This window comes from Xenia sp. Carnegie-2017, unplaced genomic scaffold (assembly GCF_021976095.1).
Source record: "Xenia sp. Carnegie-2017 unplaced genomic scaffold, XeniaSp_v1 HiC_scaffold_23, whole genome shotgun sequence".
NCBI lineage: Eukaryota > Metazoa > Cnidaria > Anthozoa > Malacalcyonacea > Xeniidae > Xenia > Xenia sp. Carnegie-2017.
In genome coordinates this window covers 9,952,937-9,969,640 of record NW_025813486.1, presented here as the reverse complement: position 1 = coordinate 9,969,640, position 16,704 = coordinate 9,952,937, and the positions used below count along the sequence as shown (strand labels likewise).

The 16,704-nt window shown below is 32.3% G+C and overlaps 1 protein-coding gene and 1 long non-coding RNA gene across 5 annotated transcripts; one reads left to right on the top strand and one right to left on the bottom strand.

The window, feature by feature from the left end:
• Positions 1 to 246: 246 nt before the first annotated feature.
• Positions 247 to 8,873, top strand: LOC124448616. Of its 4 annotated transcripts, none has more exons than XM_046999573.1 (6): positions 2,632 to 2,696; positions 4,139 to 4,289; positions 5,414 to 5,559; positions 5,794 to 5,923; positions 8,089 to 8,309; positions 8,383 to 8,873. In XM_046999573.1, exons 3-6 carry the CDS (start codon positions 5,491 to 5,493, stop codon positions 8,752 to 8,754), a joined length of 792 nt encoding a protein of 263 aa, XP_046855529.1. In that variant the 5' UTR covers positions 2,632 to 2,696; positions 4,139 to 4,289; positions 5,414 to 5,490; the 3' UTR covers positions 8,755 to 8,873. The 4 variants fall into 4 exon arrangements, with proteins under 4 accessions (XP_046855531.1, XP_046855530.1, XP_046855529.1 ...); XM_046999572.1 differs by lacking the exon at positions 2,632 to 2,696 and adding an exon at positions 2,830 to 3,019; XM_046999575.1 differs by lacking the exons at positions 2,632 to 2,696; positions 4,139 to 4,289 and adding an exon at positions 247 to 265.
• LOC124448620 lies at positions 7,597 to 13,189 on the bottom strand. Its single transcript, XR_006949180.1, has 3 exons — positions 13,180 to 13,189; positions 11,434 to 11,438; positions 7,597 to 7,673 (listed from the first exon to the last, which is right to left on the bottom strand). It is a non-coding gene; the product is annotated as an uncharacterized LOC124448620 (long non-coding RNA).
• Positions 13,190 to 16,704: the final 3,515 nt, after the last annotated feature.

The window sequence follows — 16,704 nt, the reverse complement described above, 5'->3', positions numbered from 1 at the left end:
TCATCCAAAATCTCAACATAACATCACACGTAGCTCCTATCACCAGTGCTTATCACTATAAACAATCATGGTTTTTGTATTTAATCAAGGCATTCGACGCAAGATATTTCCATTACAGAATAAACAATAACAAGACTCCCATGAGTTCCATCACGTGTTCACTCGTGCTACTCGTGAACAGTGTTTGGTTATATTTGCATTTTATAATAGCTGCCATGGAATTCACAGCAATTCAATTTCTAATGTGGCAGTATATATTATGCAAGTAAGTCATGTCTCATTTCATTATACGTGTCATTAGTAACACCCATGCGTGGAAAGACCCCAAAAAGATTTTGATTAATTCAATGACTTCGTGTCAGCCAAGGGGTGGTTTAATCTCGCGACTTTAAGAAAATTAGAATTGTAAACTTGTGCTTACCCTCGTTATATAGAACAACAACTACAATAAATGATGTGCTGAATAAGAGTTAACAATTTCAACTGCTGTAGACTTTTACTTTTAAAAATAAATGTAACAATTTGAAATCAATTACACCGGAAACCATATAACGACTAAACTCCGTAAATTGATGCAGTGCCAATACTTGGAATAGAAGTATGACCTGTTATATTTCTTTGTCTATTTTACTTGGTAAAAGGAGATAAAATCTTCTATCTTTTATATTCTACATATATATTTAAAATTTGTGTACAAACGTTGAAAAAATATAAGTATGTGAGAGATTGATTGAAAGAAGACATCCTATTTCATAATTTCGAACAAGCAGTTTGTTTTAGACCAGAGTTTGCAATGACTTTGATCATTAAATATAGTAATGACCGTTTGCAACGCGCTGATAATTATTGCATTATTCAATTCCCGAATAATAGAAGGAATTATATACAATTCAATATGTCATGTGTTTACGTGCAAGGAGATAAATGTGATAAAAATATGAGATGAAGACTTTAGATGTAAAGAGAAATCTTTTCCGTTTAAAACTTATTACTTAAACCAGTTAAACATCACTACGAGTTGTGTAACATGATTGATTCTTCCAAATAGATATTCACGATGATACAACAGTAACAAGATCATTTGACTTAATAGCAAAAAATTAGTACAACAGAATCTACATCCTTAGAAAAGATGATTAGTTATAAACAATGTTCAGAAAATCGTTACATAAATCGTTTTTAAGGAGTAAAAGACCTATTTGAATTGGGCGAAAGAACGAAATTCCCCTAAAAGCATTCATGATGAACGGTATAAGTTGACTCAATGCCAATACATAGCATTCAATGACCTTTAATTTTAATTTTAGACAGGAGGTTAAAAGGACTTATCACGTTTTGAACAAAGTCATATTGTATAGTGGTTATTTTTATCCACGCAAAGATTCATTAACTTGTTAGACAGCATGTGTATTCAATGCTTTGGCACTTTGTTCTAATATTGCCAATTAAAATATTTTCATAACAACAAGTTTTTGTCCTTGAATGCCTGTGCATATTTTACCGCCACGGTGTAATGGAGATGAACTTAAGTCTTAAGCACGGAATGGACATCTAACAGAATGCCCACTCGGCTAAAATCGTCGCGTCTTTTTCACTACGAATGCGTGACTTCCAAGCAAGATACTTTCACAAAATCAATATGGAATAGTATTAAACGAGAATGCTATTTTACTAACAATTCATGTATAAAGCAACAGTTTACAAAATTTTTACAAAATGTTATCATTTTGCGATGACGACGAGTTAGAAGCTTTTGTAGTGCAAAACGATATATTTGTAAAAACAACTATATTTTCTATTGCGATCTAGCGGAAGTATCTTGCTGGAAGGCCTGTCTGCTAAGAATTTGCTTCAGCATAGTGGGGACACGAACATCAAAGATTCCGACACGAGTGGACCTTCTGTTAAGATATCTCTTCGGTTTCTTAACTTAAATATAATCTTGTGTATATAAATTGAATGGCTGATCGTTCGAATTTACGTATAATTGTTCATTATTAGCAACTGTTTGTCATTTGATAAAGACATGAAAAGTTTTATGTCAAGTCAATAATAATAAGCAGAAGGAATGCAAATGCTGTATCTTATCTTGGCTTTGACATATCAAATTAAAAGGCATTTTATAATGTTACGAAAAAGTTAGCTACATCTCTAAATTAAGAGAAACGATTAAAAACAGGGATAGATTAAACGCGTTGTCCTTTTGATACGATTCATCATCATAAACTAATAAAGAATGATATGGGTTAGGGTAACTACATGAAATTTTAAACATGAAATTGGAAATGGATCATTAAAAGAGTTAGTTAAACAACGTATAAATTTTAATATTTTTCTAAATGTAGAATTATTTCATAACGACCTGTGATCTGTGCACATTTGTAAGAAGAGACAGTTGATTTGATCAAGACTTTGGTAAAATATATTTTTTTTAACCAAAATCTCAACACAACATCACACGTAGCTACTCTCACCAGTGCTTATCACTATAAACATTCATGGTTTTTGCATTTAACCAAGGCATTCGACACAAGACATTTTCATTACAGAATAAACAATAACAAGACTCCCATGAGTTCCATCACGTATTCACTCGTGCTACTCGTGAATAGTGTTTGGTTATATTTGCATTTTATAATAGCTGCCATGGAACTCACAGCAATTCAATTTCTAATGTGGCAGTATATATTATGCAAGTAAGTCATGTCTCATTTCATTATACGTGTCATTAGTAACACCCATGCGTGGAATGACCCAAAAAAATTTTGATTAATTCCATGACTTCGTGTCAGTCATGGGGAAGTGTATTTTCGCGACAGATGAAGAAAATCAGAATTTTAAACTTGGGCTTGCCCTCGCTAAATAGAGCAACAACTGCAATAAAAGATGTGTTGAATAAGAGTTAACAATTTCAAGTTTGAAATCAATTACACCTGTAACAGTTTGAAATCAATTACACCGGAAACCATATAACGACTCAACTCCGTGAATTGATGCAGTGCCAATACTTGGAATAGAAGTATGACCTGTTATATTTCTTTGTCTATTTTACTTGGTAAAAGGAGATAAAATCTTCTATCTCTTATATTCTACATATATATTTAAAATTTGTGTACAAATGTTGAAATATAAGTATGTGAGAGATTGATTGAAAGAAGACATCCTATTTCATAATTTCGAACAAGCAGTTTGTTTTAGACCAGAGTTTGCAATGATTTTGATCATTAAATATAGTAATGACCGTTTCAAGCGCGCTAATAATTATTGCATTATTCAATTCCAGAATAATAGAAAGAATTATAAACAATACAATATGTGATGTGTTTACGTGCAAGGAGATATATGTGATAAAAATATGAGATGAAGACTTTAGATGTAAAGAGAGATCTTTTCCGTTTAAAACTTATTACTTAAACCAGTTAAACATCACTACGAGTTGTGTAACATGATTGATTCTTCCAAATAGATATTCACGATGATGCAACAGTAACAAGATCATTTGACTTAATAGCAAAAAATTAGTACAACAGAATCTATATCGTTAGAAAAGATGATTAGTTATAAACAATGTTCAGAAAATCGTTACATAAATCGTTTTTAAGGAGTAAAAGACCTATTTGAATTGGGCGAAGGAACAAAATTCCCCTAAAAGCATTCATGATGAACGGTATAAGTTGACTCAATGCCAATACTTAGCATTCAATGACCTTTAATTTTAATTTTAGACAAGAGGTTAAAAGGACTTATCACGTTTTGAACAAAGTCATATTGTATAGTGGTTATTTTTATCCACGCAAAGATTCATTAACTTGTTAGACAGCATGTGTATTCAATGCTTTGGCACTTTGTTCTAATATTGTCTTTGAATGCCTGTGCATATTTTACCGCCACGGTGTAATGGAGATGAACTTAAGTCTTAAGTTAAATATAATCTTATGTAGTTAAAATGAATGGGTGCTTTTTCGAATTTAGGTGTTATTGTTCATTATTAGTAACTATTTGTCATGGGAGAAAGACATAAATGTTTTATGCGAATCAATAATAACAGAAAGAATGCAAATGTCGCATCACAGTTCGGCTTTGACATATTAAATCAAAAGATGCTTTTTAATTTTGCCTTATCTTTGCATTGCAAAAGCTTTTTCAAGGGCGTTTCCAGCTGTTTCATAGCCTACATTTGCATTTTCCCCGTCAATAAATAACAGCCATTGAAGGTGAAGTTTAGTTGACAAGGTGTTAAAGCAGGAAGACAGATCTATGATAAACAGTCACAAAACAGACTTTTGAAGGTAAACATCATAAAATCTTCTATTTGAAGTGAGCACTAAATATAATGCTTCAAAAGAACGTGAATTGAATTGTGTTTGGGGATGTCAATATATTATCTACGAATCAAGCAGTAAATTTAATTTATCTTAAAATGAGTTTTCTATATTTCAGCCTTATTTCAGATGGAGAACTTTTCATGCAGCTATTTAAATTGTTGAATTAGTAATTCATCGTGCTTATTTAAGTCCAGCAAACTCAATTTGGAGTGGTAGTTGACTAAAATATGGGAGAGACCCTCAGCCCTTCACTTTTTAAAACAAAGCAACTATATACATTGATTGATGTGCTGTGCCACTCATGTGCATTGGCCATGGGCAGTTTCGAACCTTAATAAAACGGCTCCTATATGTTATAAATTTATTTCAATTTATTTTAATTATCAATCCTGTTATATTTGTTGTTTTGAAGAAATTAAGCATTAATTCAACGCAAATGATATACTTCTGAGTTCGCTTCTTGAATCACTGCCGATTATATGTCACTCGTGCGTTGCACGAAACCAGTAATTAGTTTTAATGGTTGAAATGTTCGCGGAGTGAAACTTTAATATTAAACATAAATTTATGCACATAAGCATATCAAAGAATTAAAACGGATTGTTTATTCAAACAATTGCAGTTAAATATTTACAAAGCTACTAAATTGAAGCATTTTTAGCAATTTATAAAGATTTTGTGTAAACTACTAGCTATCCAAATTGCTTGAGTAGCTAGCTAAGTGCCAGGTAAATGATAAAGCAAAAAGAATTAATGCCTTTGTTCAACGAAATTATTTTTCTCGTATTGAACGCAAGGAGTTTAGAGGCACAAATATAATTATTCACTTTTGAACATTATATAAAGCAAACAAAAACATACGCTCAAGGAGAAATATGTCGTTAATAATAAGTTGCTACTCAGCAGTTCCCTACATATATACAGCTTTATGTTATTTTGATATACTTCAATTTTAAATACCCTGCCGTAAATTTTAGCATTATGAGTTAATACTAAAAGTCTTGTTGAGACTAATAACATTGGTGGAAAATGAAACTGCCATTTGATCATGCACAATTTTACAAAATATAAATCAAACTTTTCCTCAGAGAGAACACATACTGAACCTTTCCTCCAGTGAATGACCAAGTAAGAAACAGAGCTGCTAGAGAATATTAATTGCAAAATGGTTTCAACGGTGATTCTAGCAACAATATTTGTGCTGATGATGAATATCATTGTTTACGTGAGCACAGTAAGTATTAGTTAAGTATTTTATGCTAGCAAATTGTGTATAAGATAATATTTTGTAAAGACCTCAGTGTTTGTTTTGTGGTTCGACTGCTTGAAAGAAAGCAGATTTATATTTTATAGATTAAGAAAATTTTAAGAGAGTAAATTTTGGAAAAAATATTACAGTGATGTTATAGAGTATTTGATTTCCAAAGCCACGACTCACCGCAAAAAAATTATGCATACATATTAACAGGAATCAAGTCTGTACATCACAGCCGACAGATGCTTGGCAAGTCAAAACAGAATGTATAGAGTTACGCTTCAAATATGCGAAAAAGGATTCTGGAAGACGGCAGCTAAAATACATGAACGCTCACCGAAAGGTAATCAAAATACATTTCCATAAACAATGCTCCTACGTGTCAAAACATTTAACTTCCTTTTGTTTTACTTGATGCCCTTGTGTTTCTCAATTATCACCAGTTCAATGAAGTAAATGTACCAAATTACATGAAGTATACGGGGACAAAAACATAAAATAAATCATTGAGTTCTGTAAGACCAGGAGGGTCATCCAAATTACTGTAAATTATTAGCGCGCGGTCTGGGTCAAAAACATGGCGGATTTTGATTGTCAAAGTCAGCAGAAAGACACGGGCTCACGAAATAAAAATTTTGTCGCCCTCCCGGATTTGACCACCACGATTGCGAGTATAGAAAATATCAAAACTATTTATTTTCCTAACACTTCTTTAAAATTTCGTTTATTATACAATCTGCAAACCTTCCGTGGTATGCAGATGCCGAAATAGTTACAGAAAAGGAAACATTTCGTGACTCCGGTAAGTAAAGCATGGTATTGTTTATCATTTAAAGTGTTCAGTAGTTTCACTATTTTGTCTGCGATTTAGCCTAAGATCTATATTTGAGCTTGTATGAGTTATATAATCAACTATATTGCATTTCATTGCGGACAAAAATACAATGATAGAAATGTCAGATTTATGTATTGAAAATATATCAAATGTGTATGGAAAACATGATATTTATATAGTAAAAATCTTGCAACATTACCTGTTATTAAAAATTCACAAATTGATAGTTGAAACCATATAAATCGATCATTGAAAATTTCAAGCAAATGTCCAATTGAATATTCAAAATTGTAAATCGAAAAGAAACGGTGGTGTTGACAAACTCAACAGAAAATGTGACAAAACAAATTCGCATCATTGCCGGCGACGAAGGCGTTACATAAGTGCGAGGCAATAATTCCGTGTTCTACATTAAAATGCATACAATCCAATCTAACCATAACCAATAAGACGGCTATACTTAAGTGCTTTAAAATAAGGGTAAGAGGATAGGAATAACTTTTGCGTGATGCATATTTAATATATATTCAATATATATACTGACATTTCTATTACAGCACATGCTGGTCATTAAATAAATAGCGTAAATTATTAGAATGATAATAATGTCGATAAGAGGTTACCAATGTTAAATACGGCCGTCAACTTAAGCCTGCAGCACATGAGATCTATCAGCTGAGCTAAAGGTTACTCGTGCCCGACAAAAATCAGCATTTCCGATCTTTTATTTGAATTTTTCGTCACTGACACTCAAGTTAAATACATCATTAATGGTAAAAATCGATTGGACGAAAATATGTACGTTGGAGTACAGGGAAGAGTTAAACAGTTTGAAATAAACACTTTGTCGGCATGATAAACCTGATAGTACGTTTCAATAAATATTTAGAACATAATTGCACCTCCATCTGACTAAACTTCAATGGGAACAAAAAAAATAATTAACCATTATTTTGTTCGTGCTCAATATTTAGTTATGCCTAATGAATTTTAACAACATGTTCTTAAATTTCATCAATTAATCTAATCTTATTGAAGACCCGTATTCTCTTAGGGGCTGTTCATATGAGCCCGGCTAACCGGGATTCAGTGAGGCGTTAGATGATTTTGGCAAATGGAAACGATTCTATACTTATCATTAGATAAATCTTCTCGAGCAATTTCACAATATACTTATTTAATGACAGCGCAAAACATTTAAAATTGAAACAACCAGTTTGGCCTGATTTGAGAATTTCAACAGAAATGACTTGTGGCGCTTAGCAAACAGTTGTAATTTTTACGCTTAAAGTTTTTCCCCCTTTCAATGCATCAAAATCATTTGATGCATCACTAAATCCCGATTAGCCGGGCTCATATGAACAGCCCCTTAGTAAAGGACAAATTCTGGTACATGACTATTGCACTCCCTCATTTAAAATGTTAAGCTTGGTAGCTGCATCCATGATTTTACATTTTGTTAATCCTGTAAAAACTTGTAGACTGAACGTAATAATAAAATATTGTTTGATGCTGGTGTCACACAGCTTTTGAGCATCACGATTTATATATTTTGACATATTTTTTAATGAAAATTTTTTGCTCTCTAATTTAAAGCTGAAGGATGTCAATCAATATCGCTAATTTGCTGACATAAGGTCAAAATACTGACTAATTTAGAGTATAATTTTCAGGTGAAAGTTGCCTCGATATTTTAAAAAAAGGTTTGAGCCGTGGAAGTGGAGAATATTTGATTGCTCCAAAAGGACAGAGCGCATTTAAAGTGTACTGTGATATGACGTCATTCGGAGGTGGCTGGACTATGTGTTATAAAACTGATAATTTTGTCAATTTAAAGAATGAATTGCATACCACTCCAAGTCTTGGTTACCGGGCTGATTGCAATCATATACCAGTAAGTTTATAACATAAAAGTCAATGACAATAAAACCACATCAATTTTTAATTAGATGAAATAATTTCTATAGTTTAACAGTGTGATGTTTGTCGATGAAAAATCAAAAGCAAAAGCAGCATTTACCAGAGATGTATCAACGAAGATAACAATTAACGACAATTATGATAAAAGAGCAAATGCGTTTGGACATTGGACTGCAAAAGGTGTCGCTTCATCGTCATACAAGTATCAGCTACTGATTTGCAATACTTCATTTTACAAAGGTCTAATGGTCTCTGGTTACACAGGCTCGTGTTATAAGAAGTGCGACCATTGGTGTGGTGACACCATATCGCCATATTTCCGTTCTGCAAGCTCATCAACACTTTTCACCGGAGTAGCATTCGATGAAAATGGCCATAAACCACTTGCAAAACGCTTGATCAGTGTCGCAATTCGTTGAAACTGTATGACAATTTACGTATTAGTACATATAATTCATCACAATTTAGTTATAATTTTGATTGTTTTAGCTTTCTTACAGTCTTAGTAAAGAAATAAAGGGATTTTTTCAATGCAAAACCTGCCACGGAAATTTTATCACATTGCCATTTAGGGTGATAGGCGCATCTTTATGATGCTATTCAGAGGAAGCACGTCTCCTTATTTTGCTAGTATCAAAAAACATATGATAAAATATGTTGAAAGTCGAAATTTCGGGGATGATTTTAATTTTGAAATGTCATTTTAGAAAAAAGAAATTATCCATCGAGTATGCATTTTTATGTTGTTTCAACTTTTTGCGGTTGGCATATCAGTTTGTATAATAATACAAACATGCATGAATCGTTTGAACATGTAAAATTCAAATCCTTTTGTGTTTTGACTTACTTTAAGCCTCTCGTTCGCTTGCACATGCTTCACAAAAACAATCAAACCTCATCAATTCTTTGGAGAATTTTGAAAATAGGTATTTGTTTTAAGATATTACTTCAATCACTGAATTAACTACCTTACTAGGACGTACAATCTCATCCAAATTACTATATTTTATTAGGAATTGATGAGGTTTGATTGCGCCGGTTATCAAAAACATGAATGCTGTCATACCATATATAGCAAATTTAGGATTAAAGTGTTAGCGGAAAGGTGTGGGCTGGCAAAATTAAAATTTTTGTACTCCCCCCCAGATTTTCATCCACCACTTTATCCGATTATAAAAATATAGAAGTGACTACCTTCTGACCTACCTTTTACAAACATTTTAGGACCATAAATATACGCAGATGCCCCACAATGGTTTGTTGCCATCACAGCTTCCTGTTGCCAAGCATTCCTCTTGCAGTCAAACGATTCAACAGAGTTTAACCAAATATCACTATCATGTCCTCCACACACTAGTAGCCGTACTTTTCCGTTAAGGAAGTTGAATGTTTCTGTCATTTCTTTCGCCCAAGATTGTATATCATCCTGGTCACATGCCAAATGTTTAAACTTTTACCAAGTTGGTCAGTGACATGGCTCATCATTTCATTTTGACTCTTTTTCATTTGCTCTACAACATGCTTCAAATTGATGCAAAGACATACCTCTTTACATAATACTCACTTCGTTGGACTTGTCTCAGAACATGCGAGAGCAGTTTTTTAAAATGATAGCCACATCATCATGACTTAGCTGTATTTTTTCAACCTCTGCATTTTCAACCATTGCTATTGTTACTTCTTGCTGGTGAACGAGTTCAGCTTGTTTTGATTGTATCTATTCTCAATCTTTCATATCTTGTTGTACTTGATCGTTAGGCCTGATCAACAATCTCACGAAATAGATCCAATCTTGTTAAATTTCTTTGATCATTACAATCAGCCATATTTCTATCAAGCAGATCAATCATGAATACATAATAGACAATGTTAGGAAAAAAATCGACACATTTTTTTTCAATCTATCTGTTTCGCATTATTGTTATTCTATAAAAGAAAAAATTACATTTTTGCTGTTTGCCACATGTTTATGCAAACCTCTGAGACATTTGGGACAGAACCGGATCCTGCTTTCTTCGTTTTACATTCAAAGTACCTTCAGAAGAAAACTTTTGGTTTGGATTTCTAAATAATGAAATTTTACCAATCAATTGTCTCTAACGTATTGGAAACGTAAATAAATAAAAAAAAGTGGTAGTCTCGTCGCAGTTGTTTGTTTTGATCGCCACTAGGTCTACCACACTAGATCCGCCATTGGTTTGGCAGACATCTTGATCGGATGCATTGATCTGCACTTGAGTTGTCCCAAACGTCTCCTCGGTTTTTATACGCATGCGCAATTGCAATGAACATCTTCTAGTTCTTTAATAACCAAGCACGTGTAGAATTGTTCATTTTTGAAAGCTTTTGACGGTCTATATAATCATATATAAATTTAAGTCGTATAATTTACATATCTCGAAGAATATGCAACTTTTGTAAAACCAAGATCACAGGCAATCGAAGATACTACAAATTATGTAGATATATCGCACTTTAATCATGACAAGTTGCGTTGGCGAATATTTCCAATAAAGCGTGAGTAAAAAAACTAATCACTAAGAAAAATATTCCGCAAACTAAAAAGCACAAACACAGAAAAAGTAGTAATTTACATTAGCTATATTTAAGACTCGGTAAGAGTATATATGTCTAGGTCTACTAAAATCAAATTTTTACGAGTGTATAAGATATATTGTTATTCACTATGTAAAAAATGTCAGTTTTGATTAGTCAACGACCTACAAATAATTCCTGATATCTGTAATTATGACGTCATATCTACAAATAAGAGTTTCTACAATGATTGATGCCATCAAAATAGCCCGTTTTGAAAAAAAGGTTTGCCACAGTTTCAAAAACAAAAAGCATAACCTTTTGAACAAAAGGGATGAGGAAAACACTAAAAAATAGGTACGCATGCTCGTACATGCGTCTACGTTATGTATGACGTTTTAATATTAACCAATTTCTGAATAACGCTGAATAGAATATCGAGAATTATTAAGGCCACGACTTGTGCTATCCACAAAAGTTGATGGATCACTGATGATATATTCTTGTTTACTGTCTTGAAGTAGCATGCCATCAGTAACACCTAAAGCTGCAGATATCTCTACTTGATCTTCGCTCTATTTATAATCATCAGTACTTTTGTTTCTTTAAATGGTGTTTGGTTTGGCATTCATTTTTTCTGACGCAGTTTAGCCGTTGCATAATTATATTCTTGAACAGCTATTGTCTAAATCACCTATCTAAATCATCAAAACATTACGCAGGAGTAGCATTCGATGAAAATAGTCATAAACCAGTTGCAAAATGTTTGATCAGTGTCGCAATTCGTTGAAACTGTATGACCAGTAACATATTATTACATACAATTCATCACCATTTTTCATCATCATTCAGTTTTCTTACAGTATTAGTAAAGAAATAAAGGAGATTTTTCAATGCAAAACCTGCCAAGGAAATTTTATCACATTGCCATTCAGGGTGACAGGCGGATTTTATGATGGTATTCAGAGGAAGCACGTCTCCCTATTTTGCTAATGTCAAAAAAAACATTTGGTAAAATATGTTGTTACATATCTAACAAATGAAAATGATACTAAAAATTGAAATTTTGGAAATTATTTTCAATTTAAAATGTCATTTTAGAAAAAAGAAATTATCCATTGACAATGCCTTTTTATGTTGTTTCAACTTTTTGTGGTTGGCACGTCGGTTTGTATAATGATACAAAAATGAATCATTTGCACTTGTAAAATTCAAATCCTTCTATATTTCGACTTACTCTAAATCTCTTGTTTTCATGAACATGCTTCATCAAAATATCAAACCACATCAATTCTTTGGAGCATTTTGAAAATAGCTATTTGTTTTCAGATATTCCTTGAATCTCGAAATTAACTAACAACTCATTAATTACAACGCTATCAATTAGTCATTTCAGTATAAAATATATTTCATATAATTTTGTGAAGATAAAGTGGCACGTGACGTGCTTTCTGCATTCCTTCAAACAACACAAAGGCGAAAACCATCTCATGTGGCAGTTACAATATATGTGCAATAATATTGCAGAAAATTATTGATTACGTTGTCTACCTGCAAAAATTGAGCCTGTGTTAGTGTTGGGTATGTATTTGACTGTGGGGTCATACTTCATATTAGTTATCGTACAATGACAGCCACATGAATAAGCCAATATGACGCAAAATCTTCATAACGAAAGATCTACATAGCTAATAAGGTGACGTGTCACTGTAATGACAATATCACTGCATGTGATGAAATGGTCGCAGTGCGTATTGACGTATATATTGACCGCTATAATGAAAAATTAAAACGACGTAACGGAACACTATCACACAAGATAATTATAGCATTCGATATTTTATGGTTTCCTTTTTTTCAAAATCGAACTTTGCATTTGAATGTCAAGAGCAGAGTGGCAGGGTGTGTCAAAAAAATTGGTCGTCTTTGAATTCAGCTGACATTTAGAATTTACTTCATTCAGCAGCAATGATACCGAAGGAGGCGTAAATGCAAGTGAGACAAAAATACAATTTTAACAGATTTTCAAATTTTTTTTATACTTATACATGTGAGCCAATAAATTTGTCGTGACTGTCAAAACAAGTTATTTTAGTTGCTTTATGATAGCAATTCAAATAACACTTACTAAATGTAGATTTGCCAACAGCAGAAAATGACAGATTACACACTTCTACATTTTCGGAAACATCAATGACGTCATTGAAAAACGGCTTTCTAACAAATGATGACGACACAACTACATTTTCTAAAAAAATGAAAAAATGCTTTCAATAAAAAGGCGTTTTATGGCAAGAAAGTCCATTTACACAACTGCTTGAGTGCTTTACAGTTATCTCTGCAGTTAAATACAAATACCAAAGGTGGGAAATAATTCAGAAAAAATGAGCGAAAAAAATAGAAACTTTCAGTAAATTTAATAATCTTTGTTAACAATCAACAAAACTTTATAACAATGCGATTGTTTTGTCTCCGAAAATGATCCCTGTCAGCGTGGTTAATGAGAAGTTGAGAGTTAGTTCTTGCAGCATTGCTTAACCATGCAAGAAATAAAAACGTATAAAGGGCAGAGAAATGTTACATAAATGATACACATCATGTTATTAATGTCATGATTATAATATTTTATTCATTATTCATGAAACAAAAACATAGAAATTTAGAAATTCCTTGACTTTCTTTTATATAAAAAAGACTGTAAGAGTTTAAATGGGTTTAATAAATACACATTTGAACAAATCGATCTAAGGCAAATTATTTATTGATTTTAGTTGGATAACATACATTTAATAATTTAGTCACCTCATTGTTTTGAATGATTAATATAACAAACGAGTTCTCCATTGTGAAGAAGTTATTGAAAAGATCTTATCTTACTTTGAGTATACTACCACGAATGTAATGATTATTGAATGAGTAATTACAATCTATTTTAATATAAAATGTTGGTGCAGTCTTGATTGTGATTGGCTAAGAGCCTACACATAATTCTTGATGCTTTGCCACCCATTTAACATTGAAAATTATCTGTAGCTGACGTAATTTTAATTGTGACAACTGTAAACACAAAAGGTATATTACCAAAAACTTATCGAGATTTGCAAAACGTTTCACCAACTCTTTTCGTTTTAAAGACGTAAAAAACACCGAAAGGGTTACACTGTCAGTCAGGAGAGTTTTCGCCGAGTATTTACTGAGAAAAGACGAAAGCGAACAGCAAAAATTATCTAATGTCGAAGCCCTGAAAACTTTATGGCTTTAGTTCAAAATAGTATGAAAGCTTTGACATTATTAATTGCATAATGAAACAATTATTGAATTCAGGTTTCGCATGATATCAAGAATAATTTAGACCTCGGTCGACTTTATCCACCTCAGCTTCGCTTTGGTAATTAACATTGACCTTGGTCTGAACAGTTCTTGATATTATGCTCAACCTCATCCAATAATTTTTAATAGTTAAATGCTTAACTTTCCATGTAAAAAGTCATGATTACACGTCAAAATGTGGGTAACAGTGATGCAGTTGGCAGAAATCGTTTGGTTGTCATCGGAGGTAATTCTTTCCAAGCTTTTTCTCTCAGATCAAGATATTCAAATGAATCAAGATACTCTTCCTTATTCATTCCACCAACTACAACAATAATCTTTCCGTTGATAACAGCTGAGCACCCATATCTTTTATGATTAAGGGGTGAAAGCCTTTCACATTCTTCTGTTTTAAATTATATGTCAAGACATTATCTAATATTTCACCTTGATCACTAATACTTCGAATCAAAGATAGCCTCATCTTTGTACTCTATTAATGCCATGTTGCACACTGAATATGGTAATTGCTTAAGGTTTTTCCAATTCTCATCATACAGGCTGAGAGAAAAACAGTGATTTTCACATTCTCCTCTACATTCGATGTTCTCCCATCAGAAAAAAACCTTGTCATCCATAACATGCCTTCAATTATTTGTTTGTGACGTACAGATAGTGGAACACGTCTGCTTCCGGCAATATAACATTATTTATAATTTATAAACCTTAGATGATTCGAATACTTTGATGGTCGTTTTCATTTTTTTAAATAAATATATACATTTTTTCCATAAAAGAAAACGAACATTGTAAGAAAAAGAAGTATGGTTTTGATTCATCTATCAGTTTGACATAATGCCTGTGTCATTAACCTTTTACAGTGATGTTATTTTTCTCGTAAAATGAGATAGCAAACAGTAAGCTAGTCAACAACTAAAATAGAATAAAGAATATATTTAAATTGATATAGAAGAGCTCAATAGAACTTATCTGAGAAACAGGAGACAATGACAAATTTACATGACTGCATTCTAATTAATTTTGCTGACTTCTTATCTTACCAGAATGCATACTGAATGAATTTGTCAGCTTCCTTTTATACTAAATAACAATCTTCAGACCATGCTTAACTATCATGCAAAATATCATGCAAACCTACAACAACGATATATATTAACAAGTTTGAGATCATTCTTTTACGCAGTTCGTAAATATGAACTTCCTAAACCTCAATATCGGGAGGTAGTTTCTTTTGTCATATGAGCTATACATGCTCATAGTCATGCACATAACAGCGAGTATAACTTGCAGCTGCAAGCCTTGTGGTTAACTATTATGCAAATATTTATGATATGCTGAAGGTAGGTAGGTTTCCAGTAAAGTATTGGAAGGTTTTCTACATGACAAAGTTTATATACAAAGCAATTTACACTGATATTCATACGTTCCTTTAGAAATCTAAAAGCCAGGAAGATTTTTCAGATAGTCTAGTTAACTTACATTAGCACACCTTGCAGTCCTTGAAAGATTTCAAGATACCTCTTCAAATATTTTTAGCAGTCTTCAAAGTAAACTCGGGAAATGAAACAGCGCTAATGAATTTCACATTTTATAGAAAAATACTTAACAAATTTGTCATTTGCAGACGCTGAACGTTATATGTTAAATTTTAATACATTATGATAGTTTTTATCACAGAATGTCATATTGTAATTTGGCATCAAAGAGTTACTTTTGGAATGCTAATAAACCGTTATTCTCATCATCATCCTAATATCGTATCAATCAACAAACGATAATTTTAGGACTTCCAAGTCTTTGACGATACGGACATGTGTTCTAAAAGAACTGCCATCTTTTGTGGTTCAAACAATCCTTAAGAGTTGAGGAAAAATAGCTGTATAATTACTCACCTGCTATGTTTGTTGATGAAAGACCAGAATTCAACGTGAGATTAAACTTATGCTTTTTCATTATGCAGAAGGCCATTTTGTCGAAATGAAACTATGCAAACTTTCACATGAATCCCTTTTATTTACTCCAGCAAAATTACTAATACAATATTTAATATGACTGTTATTATACAATACATGATCAATACTTTATTACAACATGTATAACTTGTGCAATATTATCCGAAAACTATATAAAGTCATAAAGCAATCTCGTGTGCTATCTTGTACAAGAATTATAACTAATGCACTGTTTGCAATATTTCTTTAAGTTCAAAATACTGTTGAAACCATGCGCAGAGTAAGTATAGCAATAAATATGTTTCCTCCTAAAACAGTTTTTGATTGCGTAAATAAAGGGCATTGTTTTGTAAATACGAATGTCTGAAAATACGAAATGTTAAATACTGCAGTACATGATAAAACTTCTTCTTTATCTTCATTCCTTACTGTAGTATAGTTATTATGCACATTATTAACATGACTAAGTAACATGACTAAGTAACATGATTAAGCAGTAAAAGGGAGAAATCTTACAATATTACATCTGGCGACAAAGATTACGAAGGGACG